The 14,860-nt window shown below is 36.7% G+C and overlaps 1 protein-coding gene across 2 annotated transcripts; it reads left to right on the top strand.

The window, feature by feature from the left end:
• Positions 1-609: 609 nt before the first annotated feature.
• Positions 610-14,524, top strand: LOC105445134 (leucine-rich repeat-containing protein 14B-like). 2 transcript variants are annotated; one of them, XM_030984014.1, is made up of 6 exons: positions 610-719; positions 2,576-2,872; positions 5,242-5,363; positions 5,917-6,015; positions 6,690-6,868; positions 13,251-14,524. In XM_030984014.1, the coding sequence occupies exons 2-6, from the start codon at positions 2,580-2,582 to the stop codon at positions 13,803-13,805; spliced, it is 1,248 nt and encodes a 415-aa protein (XP_030839874.1). In that variant the 5' UTR covers positions 610-719; positions 2,576-2,579; the 3' UTR covers positions 13,806-14,524. The 2 variants fall into 2 exon arrangements, with proteins under 2 accessions (XP_030839874.1, XP_030839873.1); XM_030984013.1 differs by lacking the exon at positions 610-719 and adding an exon at positions 884-1,044.
• The last annotated feature ends 336 nt before the right edge of the window (positions 14,525-14,860 follow it).

Here is a 14,860-nt window from a genome sequence, read left to right as displayed (position 1 = left end):
ATTTTCTACCAAAATTGTTTGGCATTTACATTTAGACCTATATTCGTAGCGTAACAGTTTGAATTTGTCTTCTTATTTCAGTTGGTGAATTTCTTACCTTCTTCCTTATCCACTCCTATTAGGCCCTACATATTTTTGAACATTCAGTGTAATTTTTTTTTTGATTCTGTGAGAATTCATTTTCAACCTCTTCAGCTCTTTGGCTTTGGCTTTCGGCTCGAGTCTACTCTACTCTACTCTCTACCCTCTAGATCAATTCTGAGTCTAAATAGTAAATATGTTATGAATATGAGTAATGTCGTGATCCAGTCTCTCACTAACCTTGCAAAATACCGTCCCGAACATGTTCACGATATTCAACCAGCATGGCTACTTTATCTTTTGCTTGCTCAAAGGACGACCAGCCAACGGATTCCTCATGTCTTCCCGTTCTACCAGATGCATGTTCCCCCGACTCCAGCCCCGTTACGTTGGCTGCGGTATGCCCATCCCCATCGCCTGGTCCAAGCCATATCACCAGACACAGGAACCAAGCCCTATCGTGAAATTTCGTAAACATGATCAAAGATGAGGCCAGTAGATCGTAGAGATAGTTCTTCTTCTTCTTCAACTTGCAAATAGGGTAGGCCTAAGAGTTCCTTTTGCACCGCGTCTTTCGCCTCTCGTATTGTACCGGTACATGAAAGCTACAAGATCTAACTTTAGTACTAATCAGTGTGGTAAGTTGTAAGTTTGACTAATAACTGGAATGAACTCGAAAACGAAACGTACGGTACAATATACGCGTACCGTACATGTTTTTGCGCGGCGGGCCACCGCGAGCGTCTTGTGTGTGCACTGGTGGTAAGCGCAAGCTAGAGGGGATCGGGAGTGCAGTGCAGTGGTGCAGTGCATGGTGCCCGGACGTACGTGAGACCCTCTCAAGTAGTAGCCTAATGCTGCATAAAGTTTTAGGAGATATGAGCTCCGGGCCTTATGGCCTTGACGAATAAATTCATCAGACCACAAGTCATTTCCACCAGAGAGCTAGAGACAAGAAGCTTGGTAATTTAAAGAGTTTATCCAATCATTATTATCTAGTCTACACATTTTATCACGTACATACTACATCATGTCATGTACATGTAGATCTAGACCTAGGTGTAGTAGGTCTAGATCTAGTCTATGCATATAGGTCTAGATCTAACAAGTTTAGATCTAACATCCACTCTAGACTGCTAGACCAAAGTCAAGAGAGAGCCGACCGTACCCAAATCAGAGGCTAACGAACGAAAGAGACAGAAAAATTCGGTCTACATCCACTCCTGTGAAGAATTATTCCAGGGCTTAAATTAATCCAAGGCCACCAAGACCATGGCCGTGGATGCCCCTTTGAGACTGAGTGGCCTCAATGCCCCTCTCATTGGCCTTGGACTCTTTTTGGAGATTTTTTGTGCCCTTTCCAATTCTTCCTATTTGTGCTGTAATATAGGAATGTGCCCTACAGAGCCCTAAAAATATTGAAATTTAAGGGCTGTTATTCTTCTGGCCGCACAGGCACTTGTTGCTAATTAGTAATTGCTCGTCCTTGGATTTTGCTGACAATTGGCCGTAGATCTACTTGGAATATAGTCTACATCTGCAATTAGTAAGTACTCTATCCTTACCATCCAAGTGGAACAAATCAGTGGCAATTAATGACCTGCCACGGTCTTGTTGGAAACGGCACCCATACCAGGGAGAGTGCATCTTCCACGAGAGGATGGTTAAGTTGACAACCACACAACACCTGCAGGAATACAGCCAGGGTTTAGATTATTTTTCTTTTTTTCTTCAAATCTTAATTTAATAAGTTCATCATCTATCATCATCATCACCATTTGCTTTGAATCTGTGCCCTCGGCAAATAGTACTATTGGAGTCACGGCTTGCACATAGCTTTAACCAGAACTTCTCAAGACAGTGTATATTTGTATAGTCTAGTCTAGTCTATATAATAATAATCTTTTGAAGTCCACACCAAATTTTATTAAACCGAAAATGGAAATTCTTTTTTGCCCAATTGATCGTGAGCCTGTCAGCCACTGAGCAACGTCAGATCGACGTTGCTCTATCCCTTATTGTTGAACGCCAAACGTTCAGGTGGTGCAAACATGTGTGGTGCATACATTGTACTCTGCTATTTATTGGCTCGTTACTACTCTTCGGTTTAATGTATTTCTTTTTCTTTCTTTTTTCTGTATTGTATTGTATTGAACTCGCAAACAACTATTTGTCAAACTACTACCGTCTTAATTTTAATTGTGTACCTCTCTCTACTGTAAACATTTTCTGTCCCTGTTATTTTTCAAGTCGCCCAGGAACCTATTCTTTACAAGCTCTGCTTTTCTATAGGTTCCTGCACATTTCACAGTTTGTACTTTTATCTGGGTTTCCTTTAAATGATATTAGTTGTCAAACAATATTTGTATATTTTGTTATCTGTATTATTTCTGCATGTGAAATGTGAAATCAATAAACTCAAACTCAAACTCAAGGTAGCAGCAACTCCCGTCTTTATATTTATTATTATTATCATTATTTTGCACATTTTTAGGAACATGGCATGTCATCTATTCAAAGCTCGCTCACTTGGTGAAAATCAGTCCATGCTGAAAGTGGAGAGCTTTTCAGGAAGGGCACATGATCTTCTTTCGCTTGTTGATGCTGCTGCCCTGAAAGTGACTGGGAACTTGAACCTGACCTTGTATTCTCTCAAGGTCATTCCACATCATCTGTATCCTGTTTTATTGGCAGCGAGTTTAGAAAGGGGTCTGGCTGTTTCTACCAAAGCTATTGTTGGGGCCTGGCCATTTGCTTCACTCAACTTTTCAACCCTTCAACACTTTTCAAAGTAAGTGGATGATATGTACTTTAAATATTGCATGAATAAACATGATCCCCCCACACCACTTGGCAGTTAAGGATGATAATAAGTTTAAGTTTATTATGCCGGTGGGGTCACTCAATGTGACTTCCGGACCGCATGACCGTTACCAAAATCGCGGGAAAAGGGGTCAATTTCAAACAATGTCCGCGGACAATTAAATATTCCTCGAAATAAAGAAAATAGGGGGGCACAGGTGTCCCCGAAATTGATAAATAGGGGTCAGGAAAAGGGAAAAGAGAAAACCGGGAAGAAAAACTCTCGGGCCGAGTCTTGTCCATGAAAAATGGTAAAATAGGGGTAAATTTGCGAAAGTGTCCTTACAATCTTATAAATAGGGGTATTCCAAAGTACGATTTTGTCCTTGTTTTGACGTAAAAAATGGGAATAAATTTCACAAAATGTCCTTGAAATTGACCGCAAAAGGGGGTTATATGCATTGGTGGTAACGGTCATACGTGTCACTCTTTGCAGGGGAGTGACCCCACCGGGTTATTATGCTAGATATCAGAGCACATTTTCCACTTCCTGGGGAGTATGCCGTTCCAGTTCTAGTCACTTTTAACGGGCCACAATAACTAACATTCGCATTCAAGTGGATGGAGATACGGTAGCTCTATGGCCCCAAATCAAAGGACTCAATGAATAGAGAGCGACTGAAATCGGTGTAAAGAGGATTCAATTCACTTTATAGGCCTACTTTGTTTGTCTGCTGAATAATTTCTATCAAGAGCATTTCTGATTACATTCTGCTCCAAATTTGGGGTTTCAAAAGAAAGTTGCTTATTTCATTGCACATTTTCTCCTGCTTCATGTACTTTATGTCTGGATCACTTAGAAATAAAACCCACTACCAACAAATGCGCTGTAGGACAGAAAAGTACAGAATAAGCCCTATCCCTTTCTTGATTGACATTCTAAACAATACCTCATGAAAAGTCTACATGTAATAAGCATATGGTTGCCTTGGATGAATTTGTTTTGCTAAAATTCATTGATGATATCAAGATTGTGGATATTAGTGAGCATTGTTATCGATGCATATAGTTATTAGGGATGATGTTCGGTTTACACATACCTTAGATTTGGATATTGATGAATCTTGACTTTTTCTTTCACCTCCTTCCATTTTCTCTCTTTTACTATATTACTCTTTCTCTCCTTCTGTTATTCCTTCTCTCACATACTACCTTTTCTATCTTATTCCTCCCCTCTCTCTCTCTCTCTCGCTCTCCCACTTCATATACATATGATATACACATCTGCCTTTGCTGTTGTATTGCCTATCGCATCCTACATTCTACATGTATATATATGATGTTTTAAATGTAAATAATAGCCTAGTTGTATCTATTTGTGGACTCTGTATAGTGTACAAGTATAATTTATCTAATTTCACTTTTAAGTATTATTTTAGGCATACAACCTTTTTAAATGATGAATTGTATTTTAATTTAACAATATTCACATATCAATATATCATGTATTCGTTGTACCTGGTTTGCTCTCTCATCTGACGATGAAGCATTCAAAAACACATACCTAAAGCCTTATTTCTGGCTTTCGTTACTCCTGATTCTTAGTTTTTACCTTATGGTATTTTTTCTTCCAACACTAATTCTTCCTCTCTGACTCCCACCTTTTTTCTCTCCCTTCTTGATTCTCTCTCTCCCTCTCTCAATCTGATCATCTATTAATCTATGTGCCTTTATACCATCTGATAATCCTAGCTATGTCGGTTTAAAATGTAAAAGAATATTAGTTGTATATTATTGCGTTACTAATTTTGTACATGTATGCAGTTATTATTTTGTGTAATGCTTTTTACAATGTTCATTATAATCTGTTTTTATGTCAAAGATTTGTAAAAAAAATCGTGCAATTCAGCCTTTGGGCTGCAATGTGATTTTTAAATAAATAAACCATTATATATATATATATATATATATTATATATATATAATATATAACATGAGAAAAGGTTTGTGATTGAAAATATTATATTTCAAAGAGATAAAATAAGAAATGGAAAGATACAGTGAAGAAAGAAAGTAGTATGGTTGGTCTAAATGAAGAGGATGCTTGATAGTCGAGACAAGTAGTGGAAGGAGGGAGTGTCATGATGGGTCATTGGGTGAAAGTCAGTAACCCCTCGTAGGAGGGAAAATGCTGACTTTAATAAATGATGATGATAGATGATAAACCCAAACTCCATTAATTAACAGATAATCTACATGTAGAAGATGACCACGTGTCTGTACTTTAATCAAATCTGTTCAAGAGATTGTTATGTTAACTGTAGTACTGTACAGTTTTTTTTTTTCTTATTTCAATCAGTTTACCCAGCATCCGAGGGCCTAATGAACAGCATGACCATCCTGCTCTAGCTGCAGCTATTGCTATATCAGAGCAGAAAGAGAGCAGAATTCAAGACATTGACATCACCTCACTCAACCTCAGTAAGCATTAATTAAATAACAGTTTTGCTCGTATGGGTCATGATAAAAGCGGTTATAAATGGAATTTTTAAAAGTCTATTGCAACTCTAAATTGCATTTAATAAAAACTTTGATAGTTGCAAAAGTTGAAGCAGAATCTGTTGGTGGGTGCAAAGCTTGGATATCCATCCCATCGGCAGAATATTAACTTTCCTTTTATATTTGTTTTAAGGAGAGTCGTGGCAATGATGAAAATGTTTGATGTATTCTCTCTCATTTAGCAAATTATGAATTAGGTTTGCATATGTCACAAACAACACAAGGATATTTGTAATTCAATTTTCTTACATTGGAGTACATTCATGCATACAAATAGCACAAATTTTCTTTGCATTTTATCTTCATACACATCATTAATTATCTCTCTATCTCCCGGTCTCTCTACATTCATTCTCCCCCATATATCTTTCATGTTCTCTCTCTCTCTCTCTCTCTCTCTTTCTCTCTCGCCATCCCTCTCTCTTTCTCTCTCTTTCACCCTCCCTTTCTCACCCTTTCTCTCGTCTCTCTTTAGGTGACAGAACAAACAACTTGTTTTTGAATACTCTACTGAAAGGTAGACAAGCTGCGACAAAAGACATTGTGAAGAAACACAGGAGTGTAGCATCTAAAGGTGATCCATTTCTCCATATTGTTTTCTTGTGAAATGTCTTCTGAATTTATTCTGAAATGTCTCATTTATTGATCTGCCTGTAGAGTATAAATAGTATCAGTCATCATTGGATAATTGGTGTCACAAATTTCAACTGACATGAATATTTAAGAAAAAAAACGGGTGATTTTAAAAGGTTGAAATATTGACCAGTGTGTACTATGTGGTGCATGTATTCCCACACTCCCATGCATACATTCATACATTGTGTAGCTTGATTAACGGTAGTGACCTGTTAGCAACAGTAAGCTATTGCTGGGGAGTTGTTGAGGTCCGGCGTTCTGAAGGTAATGCATGTATTTAAATCCCCATATAACCATGTTGTATATCAGCAGGGAAAAAGAGAGAGCATGAGCAATTAAGCTCTTGAAAGCTCAAAAAATAGCTCTGGTAAACTGGAAAAGAGCTCTGGTACAAAATAAAAGAGGAAAAATTAAAGATTTTTATTACTGTGTAAAGTGCACCTTCACAACACCAAGTCCTAACTGAGCTCCAGAAAGAAAAGAAATATTTTTGCAGTGTTGGACATGTTTATTGTTTGCTAGGACCCTGTTGTGGAGTGTTTCATTTGTTATATATGGACCACGTCTGTTTGAATATACCTAAAAGGTGCACTGAAAATCTTTTTCTGCCAGAGCACCGAGAACTGAGGATCCTGATGAATTCAAGGGTTACTGGACAAGAGATCAAAGCCTTCTTCAAGAAAAGTAAGCAGCTCCAATCTGCCAATATACACGTCCGCAGCAAACGGCTCAGGATAGACCTGTGTGGTACAGATCTTGTGGAGAGGGTCTTGGATTTGATTGAAAAAGAGGTGAGCTGTTACATAATGGCAATTTAGGAAGAGATAGACTCTGCATAGATATTGATACAAACTTGGAATTATTCATCAGCCAAGAAAGCTGAACAGACCAGGTATGAAATTTCTGCCTTTCATGATTCCAGTTTTCATCATGAATGAATTACAGCACACATGGATACTGATTTGTGCATTTGTATTATACCTGGAACTATGTACAATTTGTTTCAACTTTAGATAACCCGACATGAGTGTCTTAGTATGCTGTTGGTGTTAAATTTCATACCTTTTCAACACCTTTATCTGCAGCTTTTTTCTTATTGTTTGGTAACCTCATATCTACTGGTCCCATGTGCCTTTTTGTTTGTTTGACCAAATAAAATGCATCCGGTCATTCCAGTGTGTTGCCTTTTTGTGAAAAGCAACTATTGTGAGCAACTGAGCACTGCGGTGTACTTTATACAAATATATGTTTCTACAATAGTTAAGGATCATCTCCAGCACCTCACTAACACAAGAAAATTTAAAAAGTATTAAACATCAGGGAAAATAAGCCAAGTTTTATCCAAACTTGGTGCTTTAATTGCTCTTCCATTCACCAACTCACAGCTAACGTGCATGTGCACAACATTAACCTATTTTTAATGTATTTTTAATATGAATATTCAATATATTTGTAACACACCGAGTGAGGCTCTTGACTGCATATGAAAAGTCATGGGTCCAATCCTAAGTTGGTATTGTTCAGGGCGTCTTATGAGATCTAAATTTGGGTCTAAGTTTTGTATACCGTATTTGCCGACGTATAGGCCGCAGTATTTTTGGAAGAGAAAATATCAAAAAGTCGGGGTGCGGCCTATGCGGCGAAAGAGTAAAATTTTTTTTTTTTTTTTTTTTTTTTTTTTTTTAGTTACGATTTATGGCGCTATGCCTGGCAATGTCTCCCAGCTCAGTAATCAGTGTGTTGACTCACCACTCGGAAACTACAACAACACTAAAATTTGTCTGTCATCTTGGTTTGAAAGTAATCTTTCTAATAGATCTCAATATGTAGTTTATAATAATAATTCCTCAATTTTTTGTATATAACAAATGGTGTACCACAAGGTTCTATCCTAGGACCTAGTACTCTATTGTTTTTAATTCACATTAATGATCTTACACATTCTTCTAAAAACGACATTGTTACTATTATTTGTGACAAGTTTACAAGCACAAATCAGCGCCTTTAACTGCACCTCGATGTTAAATGAAGGTCCTTCCCCGCGTGGGTTTTCGGCAACAAAAACAACAACAACAAAAAAAAAAAAAAAAAATGATTTTTTTTTTTTTTTTTTTTTTTTTTTTTTTTTTTTTTAAATGTCAAAATCGGGGGTGCGGCCTATTTATTTATTTTATTTCATTTATTTATTTATATTACACCAGGGTAGCTCATTCAACAAAAAGTTGGTCTTCCATGAGGCCCTGTAAAACATGTATATACAATTAAAAAGATAAAACAAACAATTAGGTATGAATACATTAATAGAACAGTATTACATATTGAAAATAAATATACAATATCAAACATATTAATCAGTGTCAATTATGATGAATGCTAGTATAAATAGATCACTTGCTAAGAGAGTAAAGGATTAAGTAAAAGAAGCGAGAGAGAGAGCTTAAAGAAAAATAGAGGCAGACTAGCAGTAAAAAATAATTAAAAAAAGGTGTTCCTCAAAACCTATCCTGATTCAACAGCAAGGTGGAAAAAATATTTCTTAAGTGCCAATTTGAAGGTCTTTACATTACTTATCTGCTTAATATTAGAAGGTAATTTATTCCATAGAGAAGCACCATCATAACTTATTGCATTCTTAAGGTATTCAGTATGACATTTATCAATAATCAGGTCATGACGAGTACATTGCCGTGTGTAAAAATTATGTTGAGTTGATACTTCTTGAAAAACATCTTTGTGAAAGTCTGAAGATAAATCGTTAAGACATTTAAAAACAAATATACATCTAAAATATTTAACCCTCTCTTGAAATGGTATCCAATTCATGCGAGTAAATAATTCCTTTGATGGGGTATACATATTACAGTTTAAAATCATTCTTGCAGCCCTCTTTTGTTTAGTTAGTTTAGTTATCTTATCTATATGACTTAAAAACCTGTTTCCCCAAATTTCACAACAATAATCATTTTGTGATTGTATGAGACATGTGTATAATAATTTCAATGAAATGTCATCTACATATGGTTTAACTCTTCTAAGCATGGCAAGTCCGGCAAACACTTTTCTACATAAATAATCTACATGATCAGACCATAATATGTTTTCATCGATCATAATACCTAGACATTTAAAGATCTTACATTGTTCAACACATATATCTTCATATTTTAATGTAATACTGTCATTTTTAAAATGGTTTAATCTTTGTTTACTTCCGATGATCATAAATTTGGTTTTATCAACATTCAAATAGAGTTTATTACATTTTATCCATGTACATATAACATTAAAATCACTTTGCAATTTAATTTGTACATCCGAAAAGGTGGGTCCACTTACAAAAAGTGTCGTGTCGTCGGCATACATTACAATTTTTCCATGTTTCAAAACTTCTGACATATCATCTATATAAATCAAAAATAGGAGCGGGCCCAAAATAGATCCCTGTGGAACTCCAACAGAAATACAGCGATCAGTTGATTTAGAATCATTTATAGCAACATATTGTTTTCTATTATTTAAATACGAGTCAAACCAAGCTAATGATAACTTACTCAAACCTATTTTCTTTAACTTATTTAACAAAATATCTGGATTAACCGTATCAAAAGCTCGTCTTAAATCAATAAAAAGAGCCCCTACAATGAGGCCTTTATCTATGCAGTGTAACCAACTGTCTGTTAAAGCCCCAAGAGCCGAGGCTGTAGAATGACCTGGCCGGAACCCGAACTGCGTCTTACTGAGGATATTATGTTCTATTAAATAATCATACAATTGCTGATGAACAGTCCTTTCAATAAGTTTACTTATTGCAGGTAAGATGGAAATTGGACGAAATTTACCAATATTGTTAATGTCGCCTTTTTTGAATAACGGAAAAACGGAAAAACCTTTGCATACTTCCAATCATTGGGAAAGACTCCTGTTGAAAAAGACAAATTAACCAATTGAGTAATGGTTGGTACAATAAAAGCTTTAGACTTTTTTAGGAAGATAATATTAATATCATCAGACCCTGTTGCTTTGTTAGAATCCAAGTTTGAAATCAATTTTTCAACATAGCTTTCATTGGTGGAAACAAAGTTAAAAACATAATTGGAAGGATAGCAATTAAAAACATCCCCAATATCATGTTCGTCGGCTTGTATGACATTCATCTCTTGCGCGAGCTTAGCATTTATTCGAATAAAATAATCATTAAATGCATTGGCAATAGCGTCATCGTTATTAAACACCATATCATTGTCGTAAAGAATGGAAGGAAATGATGAGGATTTTGTTGGTAATAATAACTTTAAACATTTCCACATCTTTGAAACATCGTTTACATTTTTCTTGATTTCTTTCTTTAAATATTCAGTTTTACTTTTAAACATAGATATATTGACCTCATTCCTTAGATTGGTGTACTTTGACCATAATTCTTCACACATTGTATTTAAATGGGAATCTTTTTGCAATAAAATCTTTTTCTTTACTTTCAATAATTTTCTATGAATATTATCTCTTTTCTTCATCAGTGTTCTAATATGTGACGTTATCCACGAAAGCGATTGATCTTTAACACGAAATGATTTTATTGGTGCAACTTTATTTACAATAGAGGTAAAAATTAATTTCCAGGTTCTCCAGAAAACATTAACGTCGTCAATGTCACATAAATTTGACAAAGATGCAGATTCTAAAAGATCATAAAATTCCTGATCGTCAAAATCTTTTAAAGAGCGAAAGGAAACAGTTTTAGGTAGAGACTTTTTCTGTCTTGAATTCAAATTTTGAATAACATACACCATGTAATGATCACTAAGAGAAGTCATTATACATCCATGTTCGACAATTTTTGAAGTACGAGTTGTAAAAGCGAGATCAATAATGGAAGCGGAGTTTTTCGTAACGCGCGTAAAAATATCGATTAATTGAATAAAGTTGTACGAACTCGTCAAATAATCTAGTTTGTGAAATAAACGTGTATCTTTTAATTTACTAAAATCACAGTTAAAATCTCCAAAAACAAGTATTTCATCTATTGAAGAACCTGAAGAACATATTGATTCCAACCTTGCTTCAAGTTTTTCAAAAAATGAAACATCACATGACGGAGATCTGTATATACTAATAAAATACATGCTTTTCTGAAAAGGTAAAGTAATTTGAATACATATCATTTCTAAATCCAGACTTTCCAAATCGTATCTTCTGGTATAAAAAATCTTATCTGATATATAAATAGCTATTCCTCCACCGTGGCGTGTTCTATCTTTACGTTCAACTCTTAAATTGTCGATCGATATTTCATTATCGGATATAGAAGAATCACAAAAAGTTTCGTTAAAACAAAGAACATCAATATTATTATTAGACAAAAGGTATCGTATTAAATCAATCTTATTTACCAAACCTCTGATATTCAAATGCAAAAATAGACTTCCTTTCGATAGTTTAGGGATTTTACCATTTATAAGATTGAGTTGTTGTGAAAAATGGTTCGTAGACTTTTTCTTGAAGGAAGAAATATCTGGTATAATATTGACATTAGTATCCTGGTTTGACATATGACATTTATTAGAGGCGCTCTCTTCTTGGCCACCATATTAGTAGTAGGGGCAATATCTTAGTTTATGACCAGTCTGCAGACACTGGCGGCACTGGAGTGGAGCCCCATGTCGGCAGAAATGAGCGCGGTGGTTCGGTTCTCCACAGAATTCACATCCTTGAAATGCGCGACTTAGATTACGTGATGTTGGTGCACTGACTACTGAAGCATAAGTCGAGCGATGGTTCATTGGCATGTTGTATTGTTGTCTTGGTGGGAGTGACTGGGGGTGTGTGCGTTCACGTGACTGGGTGTATTGAAATGGTGGCGTCTGTTGATATGGAAACGATGTACGTTGCGTTGACTGAAGAGGGACTGGCTGGGTGGAGCGAATTGATGGGAAGCTATCCTTTTCTTCTGGTGGGAGTGGCTGGGGTGTGTGCGATTACGTGACTGGATGTACTGAAATGGTGGCGTTGGTTGGTATGGCAACGGTGGCTGTAGAGAGGCTGTCTGTGTGGAGCGAATTGGTGGGAAGCTATCCAATGGAGGGCGATAGGTTTGTTGCCATGGTTGCAGTGGTGGTTGAGAAGGGATAGGCCGAGTAGATGGATGACGAAGAGGACGGCTAGAAGTGCCAGGTGGCGAAGGTTGTGAGATTTGAGGGGGTTGGACCGATGTCGATGTCGAATATTGTGGAGGTCGTATCGATGATGATGTGGTGACGTTTGGAGAGCGATGATTTGATGGGATTGACTTTTCCTTTAGACGCGGGACATCAAGAAGTGCTTCAATAGCATGCTTCACTTCTTTCATGTCACTTGATAATTGGTCGATTCTCTGATGCACACATTTACATTTCATGCATATTCGTTCTTTTACGTTACATTTTAAGTCACACATCAAGCAGCGCCCATCTCTTGAAATTCCATGGTGAGACGACGTAACGCTGACAATAGAGCTATTGTCATGATTGTCTTCGTTGTTTGATAGTGACACACTTGAGCGGTTACCACGTTCTGTTTCCTTGACAAGGACAAAATGGCGGCAAATTTCGACATTCAATTCGGGGTAGATTTGAGTTAGTTCCCCTAAATAAAAGTCTGTAGTGGCAAGCCCCTCAGGAACTGATTCGTGGGCCTTGAAAATAACTTCCAGAGCAAAATATATGCTGTCACATGTAATTCCTTTCGGAAGTTTATACTTAAATGAAGAAGTTCCAGGTATACCGTGGTAACGGTTCGTCCGTATCTTAATTGTCATGGGATGAAGTAAAATAACACGATATCACATCAGAAAATGATCACTACCAAAATAAAGATAGATATATACAAATTTGTCCAGTTAGAAGACACAATTTCTTTGAAGTTCCTTTGAAGTTCCTCGCCTACATTAGATGGCAATCTGTACTACGGCACTGCGGCCTTATCGCCGGCAAATACGGTACCTAATTGTTCTATTTACAGTCATGCATTTAAAGCTATACTTATACATGCACAGTAAAACCTGTTTATTAAGACCACCCCAGGGAAACGCAAAAGGAAGCCATTGTAGACAGGTGGCTTTTTTTAGAGAGGTGGCCACTAAGACAAGTTTGACTGTATACCCATTTACAAAATCAGTTTCTCTTTTACGTTTCACAGAGAACAACAGAGCTTAATTTGAGCTACAATAGCCTTAGAAATGAGGGTCTCAAAAGGATCTTGGACCTTATTCAACAGTTCCCAGCACTCACCACATTGTGTCTTAGGTTTAACACCCTGAACTTTACGAATGAACATGGTGACTCAGCAGTCAAGGAGCTAGCGTCTACTCTCCGTCGTCTTCCCCACCTCAGATACCTCAATTTATCTGCAAATCGTATAACCCGGAAATTAGCAGATATACTTAGCCCCATGGAGCAGTCATTGTCCCTCCTTGATGCAACCTGCTGTATGCTTTCTAAAGAGGACATTGAGTATCTCTCTGGATCTCATCATACCCGAGGCCTGCAGCATCTGCTCTTGAGAGATAACTATGACTTTGGGCGCAACTGGGAAGCAGCGGAGAGTCTTATCAGGAATGTAGCTAACAACCTGGTAGAGCTTGATCTAGAACACTGCAACCTGAGCCGAATTCAAGGTGTCGCTGCTCGACTGGCTGTTCTAGCACCAAGATTCAAGTGCTTGAGGTCTCTGGAGATACAACACAACTTTTGACAGCTAGGGATCAGATTAATGTTGTTGTGGAATTTGGGAAATGTCCTACGATGGACGTGCTCAGATTGTCTTTCCCTATAAAGGAAGAGGATGTATTTCTGCTTGAAGATGATGACGAAGGCAGAACTGATCGAGAATGGTTCGAGAATGTTTGTAAGAAAAGAAAAGCTGAAGCTCAGCACCATCATCCTGGTGGTAATACATGTAAATGTAAACTTTTAATTGTCTATGTATATCAAGAAGACTTGGTGTTCCATTCAGCTGAAGACCAATTTGTATTTTCAATTTGATTATACAATATATGAATATTGTTGAACTTCCACCAGAGGGTTCTGTGCATTCTGAAATATCTGCAATTTCATAAAGACATGGTAATAGCAGGGGGACGTTTCACAAAACTTGTCATCAGCGACAAATGACAGTTTGTGTTATAAGCTACTGAAATCCTTGCTTCTGATTGGTTATCAGCAGATTTGTCACTGATTTTTGTCATTGAAAAAAGGCTTTGTGAAACGCCCCCCAGGAGTGTCAGGAGAGGATTTGGAATTCATAAGAAGGTACTCCGGAAGTACTCCAGAAGAACCAGAATCACTAATCAACATATTTTGGTAGTTATCAGAGGGTCAAGTGATTTGCCATATTATAGGTCAATTTTATTTTAACCCTATTTAGCCCGGGCTATTTTGAAACTGCATAGCCCAGGGGGGGGGGGGGGGGCTTCTAAGGCCCCCCCCCCCCACTATGATCTCGGCCGTATATTTATGGTAATTTATGCAAATAAGGTCATCAAATTCACATTTTTGCCCATAAATCAGACATTATTCATATTTAAGCATTCTTTCTCACTACATATATTTGTTAGACTATTTGGAATAATAATACAACACTAAAAATTGAAAAACCAGGATTATTCCTTATGTTATCTATTGTTTTGATAATTTCTTATGTATTTCCTTGTTTTTTTTAACTAATGTATTTTATTGTTTTTGTTGTTTTATTTCATTTCCAACTATAATTCAACTATTTTAAACCCAAAATAAACACCTAAACTATAA

This window comes from Strongylocentrotus purpuratus, unplaced genomic scaffold (assembly GCF_000002235.5).
Source record: "Strongylocentrotus purpuratus isolate Spur 01 unplaced genomic scaffold, Spur_5.0 spur5_scaffold_14, whole genome shotgun sequence".
NCBI lineage: Eukaryota > Metazoa > Echinodermata > Echinoidea > Camarodonta > Strongylocentrotidae > Strongylocentrotus > Strongylocentrotus purpuratus.
The sequence above is the reverse complement of the archived record's forward strand: the minus strand, read 5'-3'. Positions and strand labels throughout refer to the sequence as shown.

Excerpts from the sequence above, each read along its gene's own strand:
- LOC105445134 (XM_030984014.1), top strand. The coding sequence starts at position 2,580 with ATGGCATGTCATCTATTCAAAGCTCGCTCACTTGGTGAAAATCAGTCC. Across the intron at positions 5,364-5,916 it reads CATCACCTCACTCAACCTCA|GTGACAGAACAAACAACTTG; the intron begins GTAAGCATTAAT and ends GTCTCTCTTTAG. Across the intron at positions 6,869-13,250 it reads TGGATTTGATTGAAAAAGAG|AGAACAACAGAGCTTAATTT; the intron begins GTGAGCTGTTAC and ends TACGTTTCACAG.